The sequence below is a fragment of the Saimiri boliviensis genome, chromosome 4 (genome assembly GCF_048565385.1).
Source record: "Saimiri boliviensis isolate mSaiBol1 chromosome 4, mSaiBol1.pri, whole genome shotgun sequence".
NCBI lineage: Eukaryota > Metazoa > Chordata > Mammalia > Primates > Cebidae > Saimiri > Saimiri boliviensis.
In genome coordinates, this window is record NC_133452.1 from 113714773 (window position 1) to 113738626 (window position 23854).

Consider the following 23854-nt stretch of genomic DNA (forward strand, 5'->3'; position numbering starts at 1 on the left):
TCAGATCATCTAAGGTCAGGAGTTCAAGACCAGCCTGGCTGACATGGTGAAACCTCGTCTCTGCTTAAAAAAAACCACAAAAATTAGCCAGGCAGCCGGGCGCGGTGGCTCAAGCCTGTAATCCCAGCACTTTGGGAGGCCGAGGCGGGTGGATCACGAGGTCGAGAGATCGAGACCATCCTGGTCAACATGGTGAAACCCCGTCTCTACTAAAAATACAAAAAATTAGCGGGGCATGGTGGCGCGTTCCTGTAATCCCAGCTACTTAGGAGGCTGAGGCAGGAGAATTGCCTGAACCCAGGAGGTAGAGGTTGCAGTGAGCCGAGATCGTGCCATTGCACTCCAGCCTGGGTAACAAGAGCGAAACTCCGTCTCAAAAAAAAAAAAAAAAATTAGCCAGGCATGGTGTCAGGTGCCTGTAGCCCCAGCTACTCGGAAGCTGAGTAGGAGAAACACTTGGACCTAGGAGGCGGAGGTTGCTGTGAGCTGAGATCACGCCACTGTACTCCAGCCTTGGCGACAGAGCGAGACACTGTCACAAAAACAAATAAATAAATAAACAAAATAAAATAAAAAATAAAAGTACTTTTCATGTGGCGAATGATATGCAAGACATTGCAAACAGTGATGGAAAAGCACAGAGAAGGGCACAGCTTAATGTGGGGAATTCACAAGACCTCCAGAGGCTTCATTACTCTTACTCCAGAATCAGAAACTTAAGCCCAAGATCAATCACAGAGCTCCTGAGAAACAGAGAGCTGATTCAGTGTCAAGTCTCTCCAACCCCAATACTGGGTTCTTTCCATTCCCCCAGCGTCCTTCCTGCAGCCACAGCACTTTATTTCTTCTGTTTAGCACTGACTTCATCCTAAAATGTATAATTTATATGGCAAAAACACTTTCCATAATCCTAAAACAGTATATGTAAGTTTGTTTGTTTATTAGTTTAATTTTTTTTTTTTTTTTTTCGAGACAGAGTTTCACTCTTGTTACCCAGGCTGGAGTGCAACGGCACGATCTCGGCTCACCACAACCTCCGACTCCTGGGTTCAGGCAATTCTCCTGCCTCAGCCTCCTGAGTAGCTGGGATTACAGGCACGCGCCACCACGCCCAGCTAGTTTTTTGTATTTTTAGTAGAGACGGGGTTTCACCATGTTGACCAGGATGGTCTCGATCTCTCGACCTCGTGATCCACCCGCCTCGGCCTCCCAAAGTGCTGGGATTACAGGCTTGAGTCACCGCGCCCGGCTATTAGTTTAATTTTTTTGTTTTTTTTTTTTTGAGACGGAGTTTCACTCTTGTTACCCAGGCTGGAGTGCAATGGCGCGATCTCGGCTCACCGCAACCTCTGCCTCCCGGGTTCAGGCAATTCTCCTGCCTCAGCCTCCTGAGTAGCTGGGATTACAGGCACGCGCCACCATTCCCAGCTAATGTTTTGTATTTTTAGTAGAGACAGGGTTTCACCATGTTGACCAGGATGGTCTCGATCTCTTGACCTCGTGATCCACCCGCCTCGGCCTCCTCCCAAAGTGCTGGCATTACAGGTGTGAGCCAGCAAGCCCAGCCCAGCACTTGTAATTTTGCTTACTGTTCCATCATTATTATGTGCCAAAAATAATTTGGAAAATTATCATAGTTTTTTTTTTTTTTGTTTTTTTTTTTTTTTTTGAGACGGAGTTTCGCTCTTGTTACCCAGGCTGGAGTGCAATGGCGTGATCTCGGCTCACTGCAACCTCCGCCTCCTGGGTTCAGGCAATTCTCCTGCCTCAGCCTCCTGAGTAGCTGGGATTACAGGCACGCGCCACCATGCCCAGCTAATTTTTTGTATTTTTAGTAGAGACGGGGTTTCACCGTATTGACCAGGATGGTCTCGATCTCCTGACCTCGTGATCCACCCGCCTCAGCCTCCCAAAGTGCTGGGATTACAGGCTTGAGCCACCGCGCCCGGCGATCATAGCTTTTTTTGTGAACTGCATTATCTGACTCAATAACGATTATCTGACCATATCTCATTATTGATCACTGAACAATAATGTTTAATAGATGCTTATCAGTTTTCTCATTTTATTTTATTTTATTGAGATGGAGTCTCTCTCATCACGCAGGCTGGAGTGCAATGGCGCAATCTTGGCTCACTGCAAGCTCCACCTCCCAGGTTCAAGCAATTCTCCCGCCTCAGCCTCTCCAGTAGCTTACAGACACCCACCACCATGCTTGGCTTTTTTTTTTTTTTTTTTTTCTATTTTTAGTAGAGATGGGGTTTCACCATGTTGGCCAGGCTAGTCTCAAACTCCTGACCTTAGATGATCCACACACCTTTGCCTCCCAAAGTGCTGGGATTACAGGCATGAGCCAGCACATCAGGCCGTAAGTTTTCTCATTTATAAACTGGGGATAATAACCATACTCACTCGTATAGTCGTAAGAATTAAATTAGTTAATATGTATAAAACATGTAGAATGGTGCTTGTCTGGGTCTGAGATCAGTAAACACTATAGTTACTGAAAAAGGGAATAGATTGATGGTCAGATGATAAATAAACATGGCTATATCTCCGTTCTCAGTGAGTTCCTTCAGCCCTTGCCATCCCTTACTTGTCTGTAAGCCAGTCCTAGTTATAAGTGTGACCAACTCTTCTTGATAGGCCACATGAAAATGTCATTCTTTATTAGCTAAGTAGACAGCAAGGCAACAATTTCTAAGTGTGTTCCCTATCTCTACCAGGGTCTGGGTGAACCCCTCACTTCTAGACAAACTTTAAAAAATCAAGCAAGAACCTAGGTGTGGGCCTGTAGTCCCAGCTACTCAGGAGGCTAAGGCAGGCGAATCCCTCAAGCCCAGGAGTTGGAGGTTATAATGAGCTATGATCATGTTACTGCACGGTAGCCTAAGCGACAGAATGAGCCCGTTTCTTTGAAAGAAAAAAAAAAAAACAAGCAAGAAAACATAGTGCAAGTCCAAATTAGAAAAGGAGAAAGATCGGTCAGGTGCAGTGGCTTCGGCCTGTAATACCTTGGGAGGCTGAGGCAGGCCGATCATCTGAGGTCAGGAGTTCGAGACCACTCTGGGCAACACGGTGAAACCCATCTCTATTAAAAACAAAAAATTAGCCAGGCATGGTGGCACATGCCTGTGATCCCAGCTATCTCAGGAAGCTGAGGCAGGAGAATCACTTGAACCTGGGAGGCAGAGGTTGTAGTGAGTTGAGATTGTGCCATTGCACTCCAGCCTGGGTAACAAGAACGAAACTCCATCTCAAAAAAAAAAAAAAAACGGAGAAAGACCAAGCTTGGCACATTAGGAAGACAGCTGGAAAACATACAAACTATGGAATTATTTTTAATACCAAAGGACAGGTTTTCATAGTTAAACTGAAGACAATGTATATATGTCAGTGAAATAAATGTACTTGAGGAGAAGCAGACTGCATTCCCAGATTCCCTCCCTATTCATTCATTCAACAGATGTCTACCGAATATCTACTATGCACCACACACTGGATACCATGGTAAAAAAAAAAAAAAAAAAAAAAAAAAAACTCAGGAAAGATCTTTGCTTTGGATTTTCAATTCTAGTAGAGGAGACAAAGCTAAAATAATAGTCAAATGAATAAGATAATTACATGTTGTGGTAAGTGTTTAGAAGGAAACAAAGCAGCAGCTATAATGGAAAATAACAGGAGACCCTTTTTTTTGGAGACAGATTCTTGCTCTGTAGACAGGCTTGGCTTACTGCAACCTTCAACCTCTGCCTCCCGGTTTCAAGCCATTCCCCTGCCTCGACCTCCCAAGTAGCTGGGATTACAGGTGTGCACCACCACAACCAGCTAATTTTCCTATTTTTAGTAGAGACAGGGTTTCACCATGTTGCCAGGATGGCCTCGATCTCTTGACCTCATGAACTGCCTGCCTCAGCCTCCCAAAGTGCTGAGGTTACAGATATGAGCCACCGCGCCCAGCCAATAGGGGACCTTCTTAGATGCAGCAGTCAGTGAGGATTACTCTGAGAAGGCAGCTGTGAAATGAGACCTGTAGGAGGAGCTGGAGCAGCCAGGCTTGAGTCTTGTACTTTTCCCATCTTACCCACTCCTGTGGCCATCCATACAGTAAAAACTGTTCTGTAGGGAAAATGTTCATGTAGTGATTGCATTTTATGATAGTTAATCAAAACAAAATGTATTATTTTCCAGTTTTCATGGAATCATGTTTTCTAAGTTCAATTAAGCATTTTTTTTTTTTTTTTTTTTTTTTTTTTTTTTTTTTTGAGACAGAGTCTCACCCTGTCACCCAGGCTGGAGTACAATGGTACAATCTCAGCTCACTGTAATCTCTGCCTCCCAGGTTCAAACAATTCTCCTGCCTCAACCTCCCAAGTAGCTGGGGTTAAAGGCACACACCACCACACCCAACTAATTTTTGTATTTTTAGTAGAGATGAGGTTTCACCACATTGGCCAGGCTGGTCTCAAACTCCTGGCCTCAAGTGATCCATCTGCCTTGGCCTCCCAAAGTGCTGGGATTACAGAGGTAAGCCAAGGCACCCAGCACTTTTTTTCTTTTTTTGAAACGGTGTCTCCCTCTGTTACTCAGGCTGTAGTGCAGTGGTGCAATCTCTGCTCACTCCACCTTCCAGGATCAAGTGATTCTCCTGCCTCAGCCTCCTGAGTAACTGAGACTACAGGGACCAGCCACCACACCCAGCTAATTTTTGTATTTTTAGTAGAGACAGGGTTTCACCATGTTGGTTAGGCTGGCCTTGAACTCCAGACTTCAAGTGATCCATCCATCTCTGCCTCCCAAAGTGCTATAATTACAGCTGTGATCCACCATGCCTGGCTGATTTATTATTATTTATTTTTGAGATGGCATTTACCTATTATTACCCAGGCTGGAGTGCAATAGCACTATTTTGGCTCACTGCAACTTCCACCTCCCAGGTTCAAGTAATTCTCCTGCTCAGCCTCCCAAGTAGCTGCAATTACAGGTGCTAGCCACCACACTTGGCTAATCTTTGTATTTTAGTAGAGATGGAGTTTCAGCATGTTGGCCAGGCTGGTCTTGAACTCCTGACCTCAGGTGATCTGCCCACCTCAGCATCCCAAAGTGCTGGGATTATAGGTGTGAGACACCATGCCTGGCCTTTTTTTCATTTTTAAATAGAGATGGGGGTCTTGCTATATTGCCCATGCTCGTCCCAAATGCCTGGACTCAAGCAATCCTCCCACCTTGGGCTTCTTCTGAAGTGCTGGAATTTATAGGTATAAGCCACCATGCCCTGCCCAGCACAGTTATTTTGAAAGTCATTCATGTTATTGGATATAACAATAGTTCATTCCTTTTTATTGCTAAGTAGTTTTCTAGTACATGGATATGCCACCATTTGTTTTCCATTCACCTGTTGATAGACATTTGGGTCGTTTCCATTTTTGTAATTACAAATAAAGCTGCTATGAACATTTTGGCCCAATTCTTTGTTTGGATATATGCTTTCATTTCTCTTGGGTAAACACTTGAAAGTGGAATGGATGGTCATATGGTAGATGTATGTTTAACTTTTTTAGAAACTGCTAAACTGTTTTCCTAAGACAGCGTACCGTCTTACATTCTCACCAGCTGTGTAAGACTCCTAATTGCTTGCCAAGAGTTGATATTGTTAGTCTTTTTAAATTTTAGCTACTTTAGGGAGTGTGTAGCAGTATCTCACTGTGATTTTATTGTCTTTATTTGTGAAGGAGAGTTTTACTAGATGATAGAGAGTCCTAGGTTGACAGACTTGGTTTTTTCCTTCAGTACTTTAAGATGTTGTTCATTTACCTCCTAGCTTCCATATTCCTAATGAGAAGCGGTCACTTCAATCATTGCTCCCATGTAGATAATGTGTTCCTTGTACCTAGTGTATTTTTCTCTGAGCACTTTCAGATTTTTCTTTTTCCTTACCCTTCCATCCCTTTTTTTTTTTTTTTTTTTTTTAATGTTACAGACCATCTTTATTGGTTGCAACATAAAGTGAAAGAGGAAGGAATATAACAGCTCTCACTCCTCAGGTAGCATTGACAAACTTGGCCACTGCCCTCCAAAAGGAGTTTTTTGTTGTTTTTGTTTTTGTTTTTGAAACAGGGTCTTGCTCTGTCACCCAGGCTGGAGTGCAATCATGGCTCACTGTAGCCTCAACCTCCTGGGCTCAAGTTATCCTCCCACCTTAGCTCCCCAAGTAGCTGGGGACCACAAGTGCATACTACCATGCCCAGCTAATTTTTTGTACAGATAAGGTCTCACTTTGTTGCCCAGACTGGTCTTGAATTCCTGGGCTCAAGCATTCCCCTCTCGTCTCAGCCTCCAAAGGTGCTGGGATTACAGGTATGAGCCATTGAGCCCAGCTGAGTTTTTCTTAATCTTTCATCTTCACCAGTCTGACTGATGACTACAATGTGCCTGAACGATGTCTTACTATCTTGCTTGGTTTTCACTCACTGGGACGAATCGCCCCTTCACTAAATTTGGGAAATGTTCAGCCATTTTAATTCTCCATAACATATTAATGTAGACCAAAAATCTCAAAAGTAGTCCTACCTACAGATTTCACTTACCTTCTGTAACTCAAACTAACCCACTGATATCTGACAGTGAGAACCATCTTTCCAAAGAAATAGACATCTTAAAACATTTTTTTTGACTCAACTAGTCAACGATGGCATAGGGAGGCAGCTTACCCTTTAACCATTCAATTATTCATTTAACAAACAATCATTGTGCAAGTACTGTTTTAGGCCCTGGAGGTAGAATAAGGAACAAAACATAATAGTTAATACTTAGACAATGTAAATAATTTAGAATATGTGTATTAACTTGTCATAACTTTATAAATAAGAAATATTATCTTCATTTTGCAAATAAAGCTGAGACTTAAAGAGTTTAATATGCTTCAGGTCACACAGCTATTAAATATTAGAGCTGGGCTTGGAACCCAGCTAGCCTGGCTCTAAAACATAGACCTTTCATCCCTACTGCTTTACTCACTGAAGGCCAAAAATGGAAGTCAGAAGGCAGGCAGGCTTGATCTTTAGCCACATGAGCACTGGGCAAATAGCTCAGTAATTCCGACACTTTTGTTCTCTATGCAGTATAAAAAAAAAGAAAAAGTAATTCCGACACTTTCTCACCTGTTAAATAAGTGGTTTTCACTACATGAAAATTACACTGTCTTCAAAAGTGAAGAGTTTATTATTCTAGATCTTGAGAGCAAAGGTTGGTATACCTTAACTGGAATTAATGAACTCAAGCGTGAAAACAATAAAATAATACAGTACTATCCAAAAAAGAACAGTAGTTATTTTGCAGTGGGTCCCAGGTGATAGATATACAACTTAATGGAGAAGCTGGTCAAGGTGGCTCACACCTGTAATCCCAGCACTTTGGGAGGCTGAGGCAGGTGGATTACCTGAAAGGATTTTGTGACCAGACTGGCCAAGATGGTGAAACCCCATCTCTACTAAAAATATAAAAAATCGGCCAAGCATGGTGGCAGGCACCTGTAATCCCAGCTACTCAGGAGGCTGAGGCAAGCAAATCGTTTGAATCCCCAGGCGAAGGTTGCAGTAAGCTGAGATAACACCATTGCACTCGAGCCTGGGCAACAAGTGCGAAACTGTGTCTCAAAGACAAAAACAAAAACAAATTCGTAGAGAGAATTGTCAGTAGTTTGTATTCACATGATGGCTTCCAGATTGTTTCTTCATTTTGAGGAAAAAAAAAAAAAAGATGATCTAAGAGCTTACCATAGTGATTTTCTACTTATTGAGACCTGGTTTTCCCTTTTCATTGATGAGTGTGTGACATGTGAAATAGCTGGGCGTTTTATAAAACTAAATCTGCAAAGTTCCTTTTGCAGCAAGCACAGCTTGCCAATAGATACAGCAGAAGCAGATGGTACTGGATAAACAAAGGCGATGACATAGCAACAATTCCAGAGATGAAATTAAGAAAAAAATTAAAAAGAATAAAGAAGGCAATCTTAGAAAATACATGACAGGATTTTAAAATTAGAAGTGACTGTTTATGCTGCTTTTTTTTTTTTTTTTGCTTTTTTTTTTTGAGACAGATTTTTGCTTTTGTTGCCCAGGCTGGAGAGCAATGGCATGATCTTGGCTCACCGCAACCTCTGCCTCCCCGGTTTAAGCAATTCTTCTCCCTCAGCCTCCCAAGCAACTGAGATAACAGGTGCACACCACCACCCCTGGCTAATTTTGTATTTTCAGTAGAAACAGGGTTTTTCCATGTTGGTCAGGCTGGTCTTGATCTTCTGATCTCAGGTGATCCTCCCACCTAGGCCTCCTAAAGTGTTGGGATTACAGGCATGAGCCACTGTGCCCGGCCTGCTTTTCATTTTTTAAAAATTCAAGGTTTTTGGTCAGGCACAATGGCTCACACCTGTAATCCCAGCACATTGGGAGGTCAAGGCAGGCAGATCATCTGAGGTCAGGAGTTCAAGACCAGTCTGGTCAACATGGCAAAACCCCATCTCTACCGAAAATACAATATGGTGTCGGGGACCTGTAGTCCCAGCTACTTGAGAGGTCTGAAGTAGGAGAATTGCTTGAACCTAGGAGGCAGAGGTTGCAGTGAGCCAAGATTGCGTCATTGCACTCCAGCCTGAGTGACATAGCGAGATTCCATCTCAAAAATAAATAAATCCTAGTTTAAAAAAAAAAAAAACACTTGTTTTCCTTAATATTTATAACTTCATGATGTTCATAGTTATTTATTTATTTATTTTTACCTTTTTTTTTGAGACAGAGTCTCACTCTGTCACCCAGACTGGAGTGCAGTAGCTCAATCTTGGTTCAGTTCAACCCCTGCCTCCCAGGTTGAAGCAATTCTCTTGCCTCAGACTCCTGAGTAGCTGGGATTACAGGTGCATGCCACCATGCCCAGGTAATTTTCGTATTTTTAGTAGAGATGGGGTTTTGCCATATTGGCCAAACTAGTATTTTTACATTATGTTTTATCTTTTTAGAGATAGTGTCTCACTGTGTTGCCTAGGCTGGAGTTCAGTGATACAATCATCCACCATGCCCAGTGAATTTTTAAAAATGTTTTGTAGAGATGGGAGTCTCGCTATATTGTCCAGGCTGGTCTTGAACTCCTGACTTCAGGCAATCCTCCTGCCTCATCCATAATTATTTAAAATATGACATCTGAGGCCGGGCGCGGTGGCTCAAGCCTGTAATCCCAGCACTTTGGGAGGCCGAGGCGGGTGGATCACGAGGTCGAGAGATCGAGACCATCCTGGTCAACATGGTGAAACCCCGTCTCTACTAAAAATACAAAAAATTAGCTGGGCATGGTGGCGCGTGCCTGTAATCCCAGCTACTCAGGAGGCTGAGGCAGGAGAATTGCCTGAGCCCAGGAGGCGGAGGTTGCAGTGAGCCGAGATCGCGCCATTGCACTCCAGCCCGGGTAACAAGAGCGAAACTTCGTCTCAAAAAAAAAAAAAAAAAAAAAAAAAACAGACCAAATACCTTGCCCAGAGCCACACATTCATCAAGTGGTGGATGCAAGACTTGGATCCAGGCTGATGTGTCTCCAGAGCCTCAACGTTCTTCACAGGCTCTTTGAGGGCCTTGGTGAATGCCCCCAGACAGTTCCATCTTGCTGTTTGTTCCTGTCTGCGTAGGAGTAAATTCTTCCTCCCACTTTCTTTCCTAGAGCAGTCACCTCCAGAGCCTCCTGCATTCAGAGCCTCCTTTCACTGGCTTATGCCCACAGTTCATATCAAACCCAGGTGAGACTTTCTGTCCTTTGAGAAGGTTTCCCTACTGCTGTCCTCCAAACCCAGGTAAGACTCTCTGCCTTCTTGAGAGCTTTGCCTGCTGCCACCCTCGTCCCTTCCCTGAGTCTGGATATATCCTGAGTGCTCAAAAGCACCCTAGGCATACCTGGTTCTGGCACTCATGCTCTCCTGGAGTTATCTGTTTACCATTTGTCTTCCTTCCCCTACCTCTCCAGGGCTCTGCCACATATGCCATGCAGCAGAGACTGCTTTTTGTCTCCTAGTGCCTGGCACAGACCAGATGCTCAATAAATGTTTGATGGATAGATGAATAAAGACTTACTTCAGAAGTTCTGCACAATTACCATCATCTTTTTTTTTTTTTTCAGACATGATAGTCTCACTCTGTTGCCTAGACTACAACAATCATATCTCGCTGCAGCCTCAAAGTCCTGGCCTTAAGTTATCCTCCTACCTCAGCCTCCTGAGTAGTTGGAATTAATGGCACAAGCTTCCGTGCCTAGCACTAACATATACTGAATGTCATAATTCAGAAGTCCTTGCCACTTACAGAACACACACATTGTCACATGTATGTATAACACCTGCATAGATTGGTGAATCTATAGTTCTTTTTTTTTTTTTGAGACGGAGTTTCCCTCTTGTTACCCAGGCTGGAGTGCAATGGCGCGATCTTGGCTCACCGCAACCTCCACCTCCTGGGTTCAGGCAATTCTCCTGCCTCAGCCTCCTGAGGAGCTGGGATTACAGGCACGCACCACCATGCCCAGCTAATTTTTTGTATTTTTAGTAGAGACGGGGTTTCACCATGTTAACCAGGATGGTCTTGATCTCTCGACCTCGTGATCCACCCGCCTCGGCCTCCCAAAGTGCTAGGATTACAGGCATGAGCCACCGCGCCCGGCCTGAATCTATAGTTCTAATACTTAAATGAAATTCACTAAATGGTACTCATTATTAGGATAAATGTTGAGAATTGGTAAATTTCTCTACATTTTTTTTCAAGATGGAGTCTCACTCTGTCACCCAGGCTGGAGTGCAGTGGCTTAATCTCAGCTCACTGCAACCTCAAGCGATTCTCCTGTCTCTCAGCTTCCTGAGTAACTGGGATTACATGCGCACACCACCAAGTCCAGCTAATTTTTGTATTTTTAGTAGAGACAGGGTTTCACCATGTTAGTCAGGCTGGTCTTGAACTCCTGACCTCGTGAACCGACCGCCTCAGCCTCCCAAAGTGCTGGGATTACAAGTGTAAGCCACCACGCCTGGCCAATTTCTCTACATTTTAAACAGATTTCTGCTTTTTAAAAGAGCTGGCTGGGTGCGGTAGCTAAGGATTATTTTCTAAGTATAATGAGCTCTGACATTTGTAAAAATGATTTGCATTGTCTGGTCTATTGTCTTATTTAATCCTTATGATCAGTTCTATGAAATAGATGTTAGATTATTTTACTATGAAATAATGACTTCCAGTGTGATTTATTCAAGATCACTCTGATAAAGAAATTATCTGGGACTACGAGTATATTTCAGCTTGTCTCTTAGTTAAGTGCTCTGTAAACTGTATCAGCTATGAAGATAAACAAATACTGAAAACTGACATTATTTATGAAATATGCATTCACAAATGAATAGTGAGTGAGAAAGCCCTGCTACTAGGCTTACAACTATTGGGCTCTGCTCAGGAACCCTAACCTGGTCCAGAGTGAGCAGTGGTCTCAGCCTAGCCTTTCACCAGTCTAGAAGCCTTCAGGTTTTCTTTTCATCAAGATGAGTGATGAACCCAGACTTGTCAGAAATGAAGTTTGACAGGTCAAAACTGAAGAAAAAAGTACTCTTTCTTCCAAGGAAAGTATTCAGCAGGAGAAAGAGGGTATACAAACATCATATGATGGGGGCTGGGTTTGGTGGCTCACACCTGTAATCCCAACACTTTAGGAGGCCAAAGTTGGGTGGATCACCTGAGGTCAGGAGTTCTAGACCAGCCTGGCCAATATGGCTAAAACCCATCTCTAATGAAAATATAAAAATGAGGCAGGGTGCGGTGGCTCACACCTATAATCCCAGCACTTTGGGAGGCTGAGGCAGGTGGATCACGAGGTCAGGAGATCAAGACCAGCCTGGCCAACATGGTGAAACTCCATCTCTACTAAAAATACAAAAATTAGCCAGGTGTAGTGGCATGTGCCTGTAGTCCCAGCTACTAAGGAGGCTGAGGCAGGAGAATTGCCTGAACCTGAGAGGCAGAGGTTGCAGTGAGCCGAGATTCTGCCACCGCACTCCAGCCTGAGTGACAGAGTGAGACTCTGTCTCAAAAAAAAAAAATACAAAAATTAATAAAGCATGGTGGCACATGCCTGTAATCTCAGCTACTCGGAGGTCTGAGGCAGGTGAATCACTTGAACCTGGGAGGCAGAGGTTGCAGTGAGCTGAGACTGTGCCACTGCACTCCAGCCTGGGTGACAGAACAAGACTCCATCTCAAAACAAAACAAAACAAAACAAAACATCAAAAATCCTCCCATTGGTGCATAAATTCCACATGGCAGATGCTGCTAATAATCTAACCAAAGATGACCTGTGTGTGTATAGTCTTTGCACCTCCTATGGAAAAGCCAATTTTAACCTTCTATGAGTGCTTCCATTGCCTCATAATCCTCATGAAGTTGCATGTTTTTGCAGCTTCTTACAGTTTATTTTCATTTCTAATGTAGCAATAAAATAATAAATATACTCACTAAAAAAACAGTGAGAGAAGAAAATCTTTTCCTTGGTACCAAGTAAGAGAGTACTTATCCCAGTAAACCCTGGCTTTGGAATTATGAGAGCAGCAGTAGAACTATCTTTAGTTTCCTCAATTTCCCTGGCATATTTTTCAGGCTTCCTTTAAACTACTAAAATGAGAGTAACATTTCATTGTACAACCTCTGTACAATTTCTTACTGTGTATATGTATTACCTATGTAAAAATGCTTACAATTAAAAAGATACCAATGAGTTTATTTTCTCTACTGACTCAAGTTGGTGTCACTGGCATACCAATTAAGAGCAGGCTTTCTCCAAAAACCCTGTAGAAACACTGTCTTTTGTACTAATAAAGAGCCCCCATGTCTTTTCATGTCATTGCATATTAAAATTTCGACGTAGGTGCTAAGTAGGAACAAAAAGCCCCCAGGTGCGGTGGCTCACACCTGTAATCCCAGCATTTTGGGAGGCCGAGGTAGGAGGATCAAGAGGTCAGGAGTTTGAGACCAGCCTGACCAACATGGTGAAACCTCATCTCTGCTAAAGATAAAAAAATTTTAGCTGGGTGTAGTGGCGAGCGCCACCAGTTCCAGCTACTCAGGAGGCTGACCCATTTCTTTTTTCTTTTCGGTTTTTTTTTTTTTTTTTTTGAGACAGAGTCTTGCTCTGTTACCCAGGCTGGAGTGCAATGGCTGATCTCCATTTACCATAAGCTCCGCCTCCTGGGTTCAAGAGATTCTCCTGCCTCAGCCTCCAGAGTAGCTGGGATTACAGGCGCAGGCTACCATGCCTGACTCATTTTTTGTATTTTTAGTAGAGATGAGGTTTCACCATGTTGACCAGACTGGTCCTGAACTCCTGACCTTGTGATCCACCCACCTTAGCCTCTCAAAGGGCTTAGATTACAGGCATGAACCATCTCGCCTGACTAAGCCAGCCCATTTCACAGATGTACTCAGAACTGCTGGGCTGTCACAAGGTCTAAGCAGAAGAGCAAAGACTAAATCCCTAATTTTCTGACAGCGATGCCACTGATATTTTCATTATACAGGCTGCCTCAGCCAGCTGGTAAGGGCTAGGACTAGCTTTCTGATCGGATCACTCGGCTTCCAATCCTGCTCTGCTGAGCCCTAATGTATTCATGAGAAGGTATCACCAAGCTGTATTAGGTGAAAAAAGCAAGGTGGCATATTGTAATTTTACCATTTTGTGCCAAAAAAGGAGTAAAACTTTAGAAAAGAATATATGTCTTTTTTTTTTTTTTTTTTTGAGACGGAGTTTCGCTCTTGTTACCCAGCCTGGAGTGCAATGGCACGATCTCGGCTCACCGCAACCTCCGCCTCCTGGGTTCAGGCAATTCTCCTGTCTCAGCCTCCTGAGTAGTTGGATTACAGGCATGCACCACCATGCCCAGCTAATTTTTTGTATTTTTAGTAGAGACGGGGTTTCACCTTGTTGACCAAGGTTGGTCTCGATCTCTTGACCTTGTGATCCACCCGCCTCGGCCTCCCAAAGTGCTGGGATTACAGGCTTGAGCCACCGCGCCCGGCCAAGAATATATGTCTTATTTGCTTATTATGCATAAACTGTTGCCCATTACTGCTCCATATATACAATGTGGGTGATAGGATTACATTAAATATTGCAAATGTTAGAACAGTGCCTGTCACACTAACGTGCCATTTTATTTGGATTCTCAGTTCAAATTTTTCCTTGAACTGATCACATTCTTGGCTTAATCACATTCTAAAATACCCCTTTACAAATCTTTTTTTTTTCCCCCTGAGATGCAGTCTCACTTTGTTACCCAGGCTGGAATGAAGTGGTAGGATCTCTCCTCACTGCAACCTCCCCCTCCCAGGTTCAAGCGATTCTCCTGCCTCAGATTCCCAAGTAGCTGTGATTACAGGTGCACACGACCACTCCCTGTTATTTTTGTTTTTAGTACAGACAGGGTCTCTCTCGAACTCTTACCTCAGGTGATCCGCCCAGCTTGGTCACCCAAAGTGCTGTGATTACAGGTGTGAGCCACCGTGTCCAGTCATCTTTTCTTCAGAGGTAGCTACAACAGATAAAAAGATTTAAAAATCATTTTCACGTGGCAGGCCATGGCAAAATGTAACTACTTAAGGCTGCTTTAAATTAGACTAATAGCAGACTGATTAGCCTATACTGAAAGCCTGGTGAATCACAATTATGTACCTCAAAGAACTATTCTTGCTTGCCTTGCTACTATGTAAATAACTGAAATCTTTTTCTTCCTAAAAGGGGTCATGTTGATGTTTACTTACAATGTATTTTAAGTTTGTCACTCGAAATGGTTATGAGCAAGTTTAAGAAAAATCTTCAGCAAATACTACCTTCGATTATGACCCCAAAACACATTTACAAGCCTCAACATCGTTACTGTTACCGCTTTATGTAAGACAGTAAAAAGCATACCGGATGAGCTGTAGAGGCCGAGGGGAGAGGGGAATGGTTTATGATCATGTTGAAAACATAGGGTCTGGGAAAAAGAATTTATAAGAAGAAGGAGGAGGAAGGAGGAGGAGGAGGAGGAAGAGGAAGAAGATAAAGAAGAAGAAAAAAGACTTGAGACTTAAAGTCTTAGAGACCAGCTCACAGTGGCAAAAACCTGCTCTCACCCGGAGCCCCGTGGGGTTTTCTGCTTCCTCACGGCCCTTCCTTCCGCAGTCAGAGGGCGGAAGAAAGTGACCTCAAGGTGGGGTGAGTCACAGGGCGGACTCTGGCGACCTGACGCTGGGGAGACTCGAGCGGCGGATCCATGCAGCCCAGCTGTCCGCCGCGGGACCCCGCCGGCCCGCAGGTGACCCAGCGCTCGAGGAACGCCCGTGACGTGGCCTGGCGAGCTGGCGCGGGGCAAGGACCACCCGCGCCAGCCTTGCCACCCCAGGCTCCCTTCCTAGGAAACCGGGTGCGCCTCTGGGAGCGCGGGGCTTCCCCGGTACCGGCGTTCCAGTCCCTCTCCGGGCTTCCCGCCCAGCCCTAGCCCGAGCGAGAGCAGAAAATGATCTCTGCCGTGAGAAAATGCTCGTGGCCAGTGACTACCCTTAATGCACAATAATATGGTTCAGTTGGGCTGAAACGTATTGGTTTTTTGTTTCGAGACAAGGTCTCGCTCTGTCGCCCAGTCTGGAGTGTACCGGCGCGATCTTGGCTCACTACAACCTCCTCTGCCTCCCAAGTAGCTGGGATTAGAAGCGTGCACCACCACGTGCAGCTAATTTTTAGTAGAGACGGGGTTTCACCATGTTGGCCAGGCTGCTCTCGAACTCCTGGCCTCGAGTGAGATCCGTCGGCCTCAGCGTACCAAGATGCTGGGATTAAGGCGTGTTGGTTCTTAAACACGAGAATTGCGATCTCCTTTCATCTAACTAAAGTCTGGACCAATACTGCAACATTCAGAACATCAGTTGATGTTGCGCAATAGATTACTTAGGTATAAATCAAGGACCCGTATAATTTTGCCATTCCTTGCGTGATATTTTTTAAAGCATTCCTTTTTTTTTTTTTGAGACAGAGTTTCACTGTTGCCTAGACTGGAGTGCAGTGGTGTGATCTCGGCTCACTGCACCCTCTGCCTCAGCCACCCGAGTAGCTGGGATTACAGTCACCCACCACGACGCCAGGCTAATTTTTTTGTATTTTTGATAGAGACGGGGCTTCACCGTCTTGGTCTTGAACTCCTGACCTCGTGATCAACCAGCCTCTGCTTCCCAAAGTGCTGGGATTACCAGCATGAGCCACCGAGCCCGGCCCTTAAAAAACATTCTCTGTAAGGTATTTATGAAGCGTTTACTATTATCCGCAATAACAGGTGCTTGGGAAAAACTTTGCCTGTGGCCAGGTACCGTGGCCCACGTCTATAATCCCAGCACTTTGGGAGGCCCACGCGGGTGGATCACCTGAAGTCAAAAGTTCGAGACCAGTGTGGCCAACATGGTGAAACCCCATCTCTACTGAAATAAAAAAATTAGCTGGGCATGGTAGCAGGCGCCTGTAGTCCCACTACTTCGGAGGCTGAAGCAGTAGAATGGCTTGAACCAGGGAGGCAGAGGTTGCAGTGAGCCGAGATTTGGCCACTGCACTCCAGCCTGGCGACAGAGCTGGACTCCCTAAAAAAAAGTGTACTGTGAAAATTGAAAGGACTAGAAAAACTTGACACTACAAAGGTAAAGAAACCAACTAAGCACCATAGGCGTTTGCCTTTAACTGCTTCCCAACTTGTTTTCCTCTTCCAGTTTGTGGGTTCTTCTCCAAAAGGAACTCCACAGTACTTAACTTAGCGTTGGCCACATAGCAGATTTTCAGTAAGTAAATAAGTTGGTTCGAGAAGCTGGGCAGGGATATTCTACAGCTGGAAGAAGAAACATAATGATCTAGTAATTAGCTCATTAAAAATAAACGTTCTTCTTTCCTCAGAGGAGCATTTCCCAAGGCCTGCCTTGATAGCCATCCAAAAAGGCCAAGCTCGTCCAATCTTGCCCTAGATTTATGCTAAAATGCTTTTACAATCTAGGATGACAGAAAACGAAAGCACTTATTTAAATACAATAGGCATGTATTTAAACAGGAGAAGCTGTGACCTCATAGCAAGTGTTGGGGATAGGAAATTGGGCGGATAAACTTGCTGATGCTGTAGATCTTAGTCTACAGGAGATCATGTGGAAAATCTGAATTTGAAAGAGGTTCCTCATGTTTGCCAACAAATGACTGTACATTTTTTAATTTAAAAAGTACCATGAGGCGGCTGGGCACGGTGGCTCACGCCTGTAATCCCAGCCCTTTGAAAGGCCTAAGCGGGCGGATCATGAGGTCAAGAGATCGAGACCACCCTGGCCAACACGGTGAAACCCTGTCTCTACTAAAAATACAAAAAAATTAGCTGGGCGTGGTGGCGCTCGCCTGTACTCTCAGCTAGTCGGGAGGCTGAGGCAGGAGAATTGCTTGAACCCGGGAGGCGGAGGTTGCAGGGAGCGGAGATCGCGCCACAGCACTCCAGCCTGGCACCTGGCTAAGGATCGAGACTCTGTCTCAAAAAAAAAAAAAAAAAAAAAGTACCACAAGGCACAAACACATACTCGCAGGAACTTTTTGGCTTAACAAAACTAGAATTAGATCTAAAGCTAACTGTAGGACTGAGTCTATTCTAAACTGAAAACTTGGACATCTGGAGTACCAGGGCGAGATGACGTGTTACGGGCTTCGATGAAAGCAGCTGGATTTGAATGGAACAAGCCGAGAGGCCAGCACAAGAGCGCATTCGTCGCGCTCACGGCCATCGAGCCTAACCTCTCCCGGGTCGGTGGCTGTGAAGGAGGCCCCCAGTTCGGACCTTCCGCCCCAAGCCCTTCAGGGTCCCGGGGCCTGGTACTCCTCGCTACCAGGGAGGGACGCGGAAGCCGGGGCAGAGGAGGAGCCAGCCCGGGGCTGGGCTGCGACCGGCAGAGGCAGACGCTCTAGAGATTTGTCCCGGACTAGAAAGATGGCAAGGCTGAGGACAGGAGGCGGATTGAGGGGCCAAGACACACCCTAATCTCGATACAACCTTTGGGGCCAAGCCAGCAGTGGCAGAGGGAAGATTCTGGACGTCCCTTCCAGGCCGCCTCCTCCTCGCCCCACCCCCCGGCCGGAGCTGAAAGTAATTCATACAAAAAGACTCGTCCCTGCCTTGGGGAATCCCGGGGACCGTCGTTAAATTCCCACTAACCTAGAACCCGGAGATCGCTCCGTTCCCGCCCCCTCACCCGCCCGCTCTTGTCATCATCGAGGTGGAGAAGAGCATGCGCGAGGCTCCGACGCCCGTCAGTGGGCTGAGAGCACATCGCCCACAGTCCCCGAGAAGTTGGGGGGAGGGGACGGCAATTGAACCGGTGCCTAGAGAAGGTGGCGCGGGGTAAACTGGGAAAGTGGTGTCGTGTACTGGCTCCGCCCTTTTCCCCGAGGGTGGGGGAGAACCATATATAAGTGCCGTAGTCTCCGTGAACGTTCTTTTTCGCAACGGGTTTGCCGCCAGAACATAGGTAAGTGCTGTGTGTGGTTTCCGTGGGACTGGCCTCTTTACGGGCTGTGGCCCTCGTGTGCTTTTCATTACGTCCACGGTGCTGTCCACTGTGCGTGATTCTTGATTCCGAGTTTGGGGTTGGAAGTGGGTGGGAGAGTTCGAGGCCTTGCGCTTTTCCCCAGGAGCCCGTTCGCCTCGTGCTTGAGTTGAGGCCTGGCTTGGGCGCTCGGGCCGCCGCGTGCGAATCTGGTCGCACCTTCGTGCCTGCCCTGCTGTTTCTGCTAAGTCTGTAGCCATTTAGAATTGTTGATCACCACCTGCGGACGTTTTTTTCTGGGTAGACCGTCTTGTAAATGCGGGCCAGGATCTGTACGCTGGTGTTTCGGGTTTTGGGACTGTGGGGTGCCGTGGCGGATTACGGGGCTCGTCCGTCCCAGCGCACATGTTCAGCTAGGCGGGGCCTGCGAGTGGCTGCCGAGAGTCGGACGGGGGCAGTCTCAAGCCGGCCGGCCTGCTCTGGTGGCCGGCCTCGCGCCGCCGTGTGTCGCCCCACCCTGGGCGGCGAGGCTGGCCCGGTCGGCACCAGTTGCGTGAGCGGAAAGATGGCCGCTTCCCGGCCCTGCTGCAGGGAGCTCAAAATGGAGGACGCGGCGGCCGGGGAGAGCGTGCTGGGTGAGTCACCCACACAAAGGAAAAGGGCCTTTCCCTCCTTGGCTGCCGCTTCCTGTGACCCCACGGAGTACCCGGGCCGTTCTGGCACCTCGATTAGTTTTCCCAGCCTCTGGAGTACGTGTTTCTTAGATTGGGGGGGAGGGGTTTTATGCGATGGAGTTTCCCCACACTTAGTGGGTGGAGACTGAAGAGTTAGGCCAGCTTGGCACGACATATAATTCTCCTTGGAATTTGCCCTTTTTGAGTTTGGATCTTGGCTTATTGTCAAGCCTCGAACAGTGGTTCAAAGTTTTTATTTATGCCATTTCAGGTGTCGTGAAAACTACCCCTAAAAGCCAAAATGGGAAAGGAAAAGACTCATATCAACATTGTCGTCATTGGACATGTAGATTCCGGCAAGTCCACCACTACTGGCCATCTAATCTACAAATGCGGGGGCATTGACAAAAGAACCATTGAAAAATTTGAAAAGGAGGCTGCTGAGGTATGTTTAATACCAGAAAGTAATACCAACTAAAATGAGTTTTACCAGTAGGATCGTTGATTTCCCCAGAACTAGTGAGTAGTTATGAATGTTAATAGTGATCCTACTTAGGAAATCATACTTTGCTTTTTGGTTATTTCTGTAACTATTGATAGTAAGCAGTTTAGTTCTGAATTTTAATGGTCACGATCCCACTAAAAGTTTGCTTTTTTGGTTACTTCTGTAGCTGTATTGATTACCTAATTGACTAAAATAACTTAGGACCTGAAGCTGCAAAGTGGAAACTGCTAGGTGCCAATTAAGGGGGGGAATGCAAGGAAGGAAGTTGAAGCTAGAGTTTGTGTTTCAGTAACCTGGTAACTCTTAATCCTTACAGATGGGAAAGGGCTCCTTCAAGTATGCCTGGGTCTTGGATAAACTGAAAGCTGAGCGTGAACGTGGTATCACCATTGATATCTCCTTGTGGAAATTCGAGACCAGCAAGTACTACGTGACTATCATTGATGCCCCAGGACACAGAGACTTCATCAAAAACATGATTACAGGGACATCTCAGGTTGGGATTAATAACTCCAGGGTTTTTTCTGTTTTTGTTTGTTTTTGAAAGGCCTATTTTGTCCTTTGGAGAGCTTTTGACAGGGATGTCTTTGCTTGCTTTAAAGGCTGACTGTGCTGTCCTGATTGTCGCTGCTGGTGTTGGTGAATTTGAAGCTGGTATCTCCAAGAACGGGCAGACCCGAGAGCATGCCCTCCTGGCTTACACACTAGGTGTGAAACAACTTATTGTTGGTGTTAACAAAATGGATTCCACTGAGCCACCCTACAGCCAGAAGAGATACGAGGAAATCGTTAAGGAAGTCAGCACTTATATTAAGAAAATTGGCTACAACCCCGACACAGTAGCATTTGTGCCAATTTCTGGTTGGAATGGTGACAACATGCTGGAGCCAAGTGCTAACGTAAGTGGCTTTCAAAACCTTTGTTAAAAACCTCTGGGAATGGCGATTTCATGCTAACACAAATTGCCATGCTTGTGTTTCAGATGCCTTGGTTCAAGGGTTGGAAAGTCACCCGTAAGGATGGCAATGCCAGTGGGACCACACTGCTTGAGGCACTTGACTGCATCCTACCACCAACTCGTCCAACTGATAAGCCCTTGCGCCTGCCTCTCCAGGATGTCTATAAAATTGGTGGTAAGTTGACCATTAATACACTGAATTGGAGTTGGTAAAAGTGCCATCTGCTTTCACATAAGTATTATAGTATACTGTAAATATTCTTAGGTATTGGTACTGTTCCTGTTGGCCGAGTGGAGACTGGTGTTCTCAAACCTGGTATGGTGGTCACCTTTGCTCCAGTCAACGTTACAACTGAAGTGAAATCTGTTGAAATGCACCATGAAGCTTTGAGTGAAGCTCTTCCTGGGGACAATGTGGGCTTCAATGTCAAGAACGTGTCTGTCAAGGATGTTCGTCGTGGCAACGTTGCTGGTGACAGCAAGAACGACCCACCAATGGAAGCAGCTGGCTTCACTGCTCAGGTAACAATTTAAAGTAACATTCTCTTACTGTAGAGCCTAAAGTCATTTGAGACTTTGGATTCGTACTGAAAGCAAATCTTTTTTCCAAGGTGATTATCCTGAACCATCCAGGCCAAATCAGTGCTGGCTATGCCCCTGTACTGGATTGCCACACCGCTCACATTGCCTGCAAGTTTGCTGAGCTGAAGGAAAAGATTGATCGCCGTTCTGGTAAAAAGCTGGAAGATGGCCCTAAATTCTTGAAGTCTGGTGATGCTGCCATTGTTGATATGGTTCCTGGCAAGCCCATGTGTGTTGAGAGCTTCTCAGATTATCCACCTCTCGGTAAGGTTGACTAATTTGTGCTAAAGATAAAAAATATATACAATATACCTGTGAACAAAGTATTTTCGTAATGGCTAACTTTTTTTTTTTAACAGGTCGCTTTGCTGTTCGTGATATGAGACAGACAGTTGCCGTGGGTGTCATCAAAGCAGTGGACAAGAAGGCTGCTGGAGCTGGCAAGGTCACCAAGTCTGCCCAGAAAGCTCAGAAGGCTAAATGAATATTATCCCTAATACCTGCCACCTCAGTCTTAATCAGTGGTGGAGGAAGAACGGTCTCAGAACTGTTTGTTTCAATTGGCCATTTAAGTTTAGTAGTAAAAGACTGGTTAATGATAACAATGCATCGTAAAACCTTCAGAAGGAAAGGAGAATGTTTTGTGGACCACTTTGGTTTTCTTTTTTGCTTGTGGCAGTTTTAAGTTATTAGTTTTTAAAATCAGTACTTTTTAATGGAAACAACTTGACCAAAAATTTGTCACAGAATTTTGAGACCCATTAAAAAAAGTTTAATGAGAAAATTGTGTGTTCTTCTGGTAAATGCTGAAACTTTAAAATGCTTAGGTGGAAGATGCCTATTTGTGGTTTTATGAATCAGCTGAAACTTCCTAAGAATGTGACTAACATTTCCTTCAGGAATAGGGTTGCTATCCCCACATAGAATCTGACTTTAAGCTATGGGAGGGCTGTTTTTATTGCAACACCCTGGAGAGGTACAGCATGCTACTGTCACTGAAGACCAAATGCTGTAATGAGTCCTTGTGTTGCACTGAAAAGTTAACATAGTTAACCAACATTAAGTGACTATTTAGAAACTTGAAATTTCAGTTTCAAATTAACTAACATACATTTGAAACATTGTAGGTTACAATGACTGGGCAGTGTAGTAATGTCCCTTGACTAGGTGTAGTGGCTAGTACACAGCATATGTGAGTAGAAGGACCCATTTTGAAGTTAGTGAAGTGACCTCTTCATGCCAGTTGGGTCATTTTGGAAGTTCTAATGAGTGCTATTAATAAGAACAAGGTACTGATAAAATATGAGATGGTAATTTAAAGTAGCTATAAAATAGAACAGCCCAATGAAGTTTTTTCTATATCCTGCAGAGTCTAATACCATCTATACTTGGATAAATAGCAGCTTCTATCTACTTGATCACCAGCGAGGAAACTGGTCATAGGCTTAACAGGTGTCAGTGATGACCTACTGAACTTCTGAATCTTACAAATTTGCATTTGAAAAGCTGCATGAAATTTTCAGTATGAAAAGAATGAGGTCTCTTGCCCAGGCTGGTCTGGAATTCCTGAGTTCATCCTGTGATCCACTGTGCCCAGTCTCCCATAAATCTTAAAAATTTCTATATGAAATAGTATCTAAAGGTACTTTTGGTTATAAAAGGAATAATTTAAGTTTGAAGGATAGGTAAAATTAAAGTGGGATTTTTTTTTTTTGTTCTGTGTGTTTTTTTTAGATGGAGTTAAGATTGTTGCTCAGGCCGGTATGCAATGGCATGATCTTAGTTTACCTCAGCCTCTGCCTCCCGGGTTCCAATTCTCTGCCTCAGCCTTCCCAAGTAGCTGGGATTACAGGCATTCCCCACTATGCCTGGCTGATTGTGTATTTTTAGGGGTTCTCCATGTTGATTAGGCTGGTCTCCATCTCCTGACAGGTGATCCACCTGCCTCAGCTTCCCATAAAGTACTGGGACTACCAGGCGTTTGAGCCACTGCACCTGGCCAGGATATGTTCTCTAAGGACCTAAGTAGGAGTTGGGGACAAGGCTTCTTACAGTGACTGGTAATGTGTGTTGCTCAGGGTTCAAAGGTACTTGAATTGGCTGTAGAGGTGAGCTTGTAACAATGTTACCCTTTTCTCCTAAATCTGAATTAAATAAAATGCCTTCCCGCCTACCAATCATCTAAGGTATTAAATGTGTAAATTGAACCAGAGATTTTTGTCCTCAGCTTCTTTGCTGTCTTGCTTCATATTTACACAAGTAAATGGCCTGATACTTGATAGATGAAGGCTGAAAAGACAGGTAAGGCTTTTAATAGATAGCCAACAGACGCCCTGATAATGACCAAGAGTACTGTTGACATGCAAGGAAGCAAGAGCTAACTGAAAACTTTTTTCCCCCTGGAAACAGGAAAGAACAAAACAGTTTAACTATTGGCATACTGAGATAAACTTACTCCGAAATCGATGTCAGACAACTGGCTTGAGCGCCACCTGCTGGTATTCGTTAAAAAGTAGCTCAGTACAATAAATGAGATTTT

The 23854-nt window shown here is 44.9% G+C and overlaps 1 protein-coding gene and 1 long non-coding RNA gene across 2 annotated transcripts in view; one reads left to right on the forward strand and one right to left on the reverse strand.

The window, feature by feature from the left end:
* The window catches only part of LOC141584321 (uncharacterized), a 47600-nt gene extending 32293 nt beyond the window's left edge, over positions 1-15307 (reverse strand). The window contains exons 1-2 of the long non-coding RNA XR_012517312.1: positions 15180-15307; positions 14509-14596 (exon numbers count right to left, since the gene is read on the reverse strand). This is a non-coding gene — a long non-coding RNA (uncharacterized LOC141584321). The remainder of the gene's footprint in view (positions 1-14508; positions 14597-15179) is intronic.
* A 4209-nt stretch (positions 15308-19516) lies between these two features.
* On the forward strand, positions 19517-23527 carry EEF1A1 (eukaryotic translation elongation factor 1 alpha 1). Its single transcript, XM_003926327.4, has 7 exons — positions 19517-19715; positions 20092-20271; positions 20378-20674; positions 20758-20908; positions 20999-21255; positions 21345-21579; positions 21675-23527. Exons 1-7 carry the CDS (start codon positions 19572-19574, stop codon positions 21797-21799), a joined length of 1389 nt encoding a protein of 462 aa, XP_003926376.2. The 5' UTR covers positions 19517-19571; the 3' UTR covers positions 21800-23527.
* Positions 23528-23854: the final 327 nt, after the last annotated feature.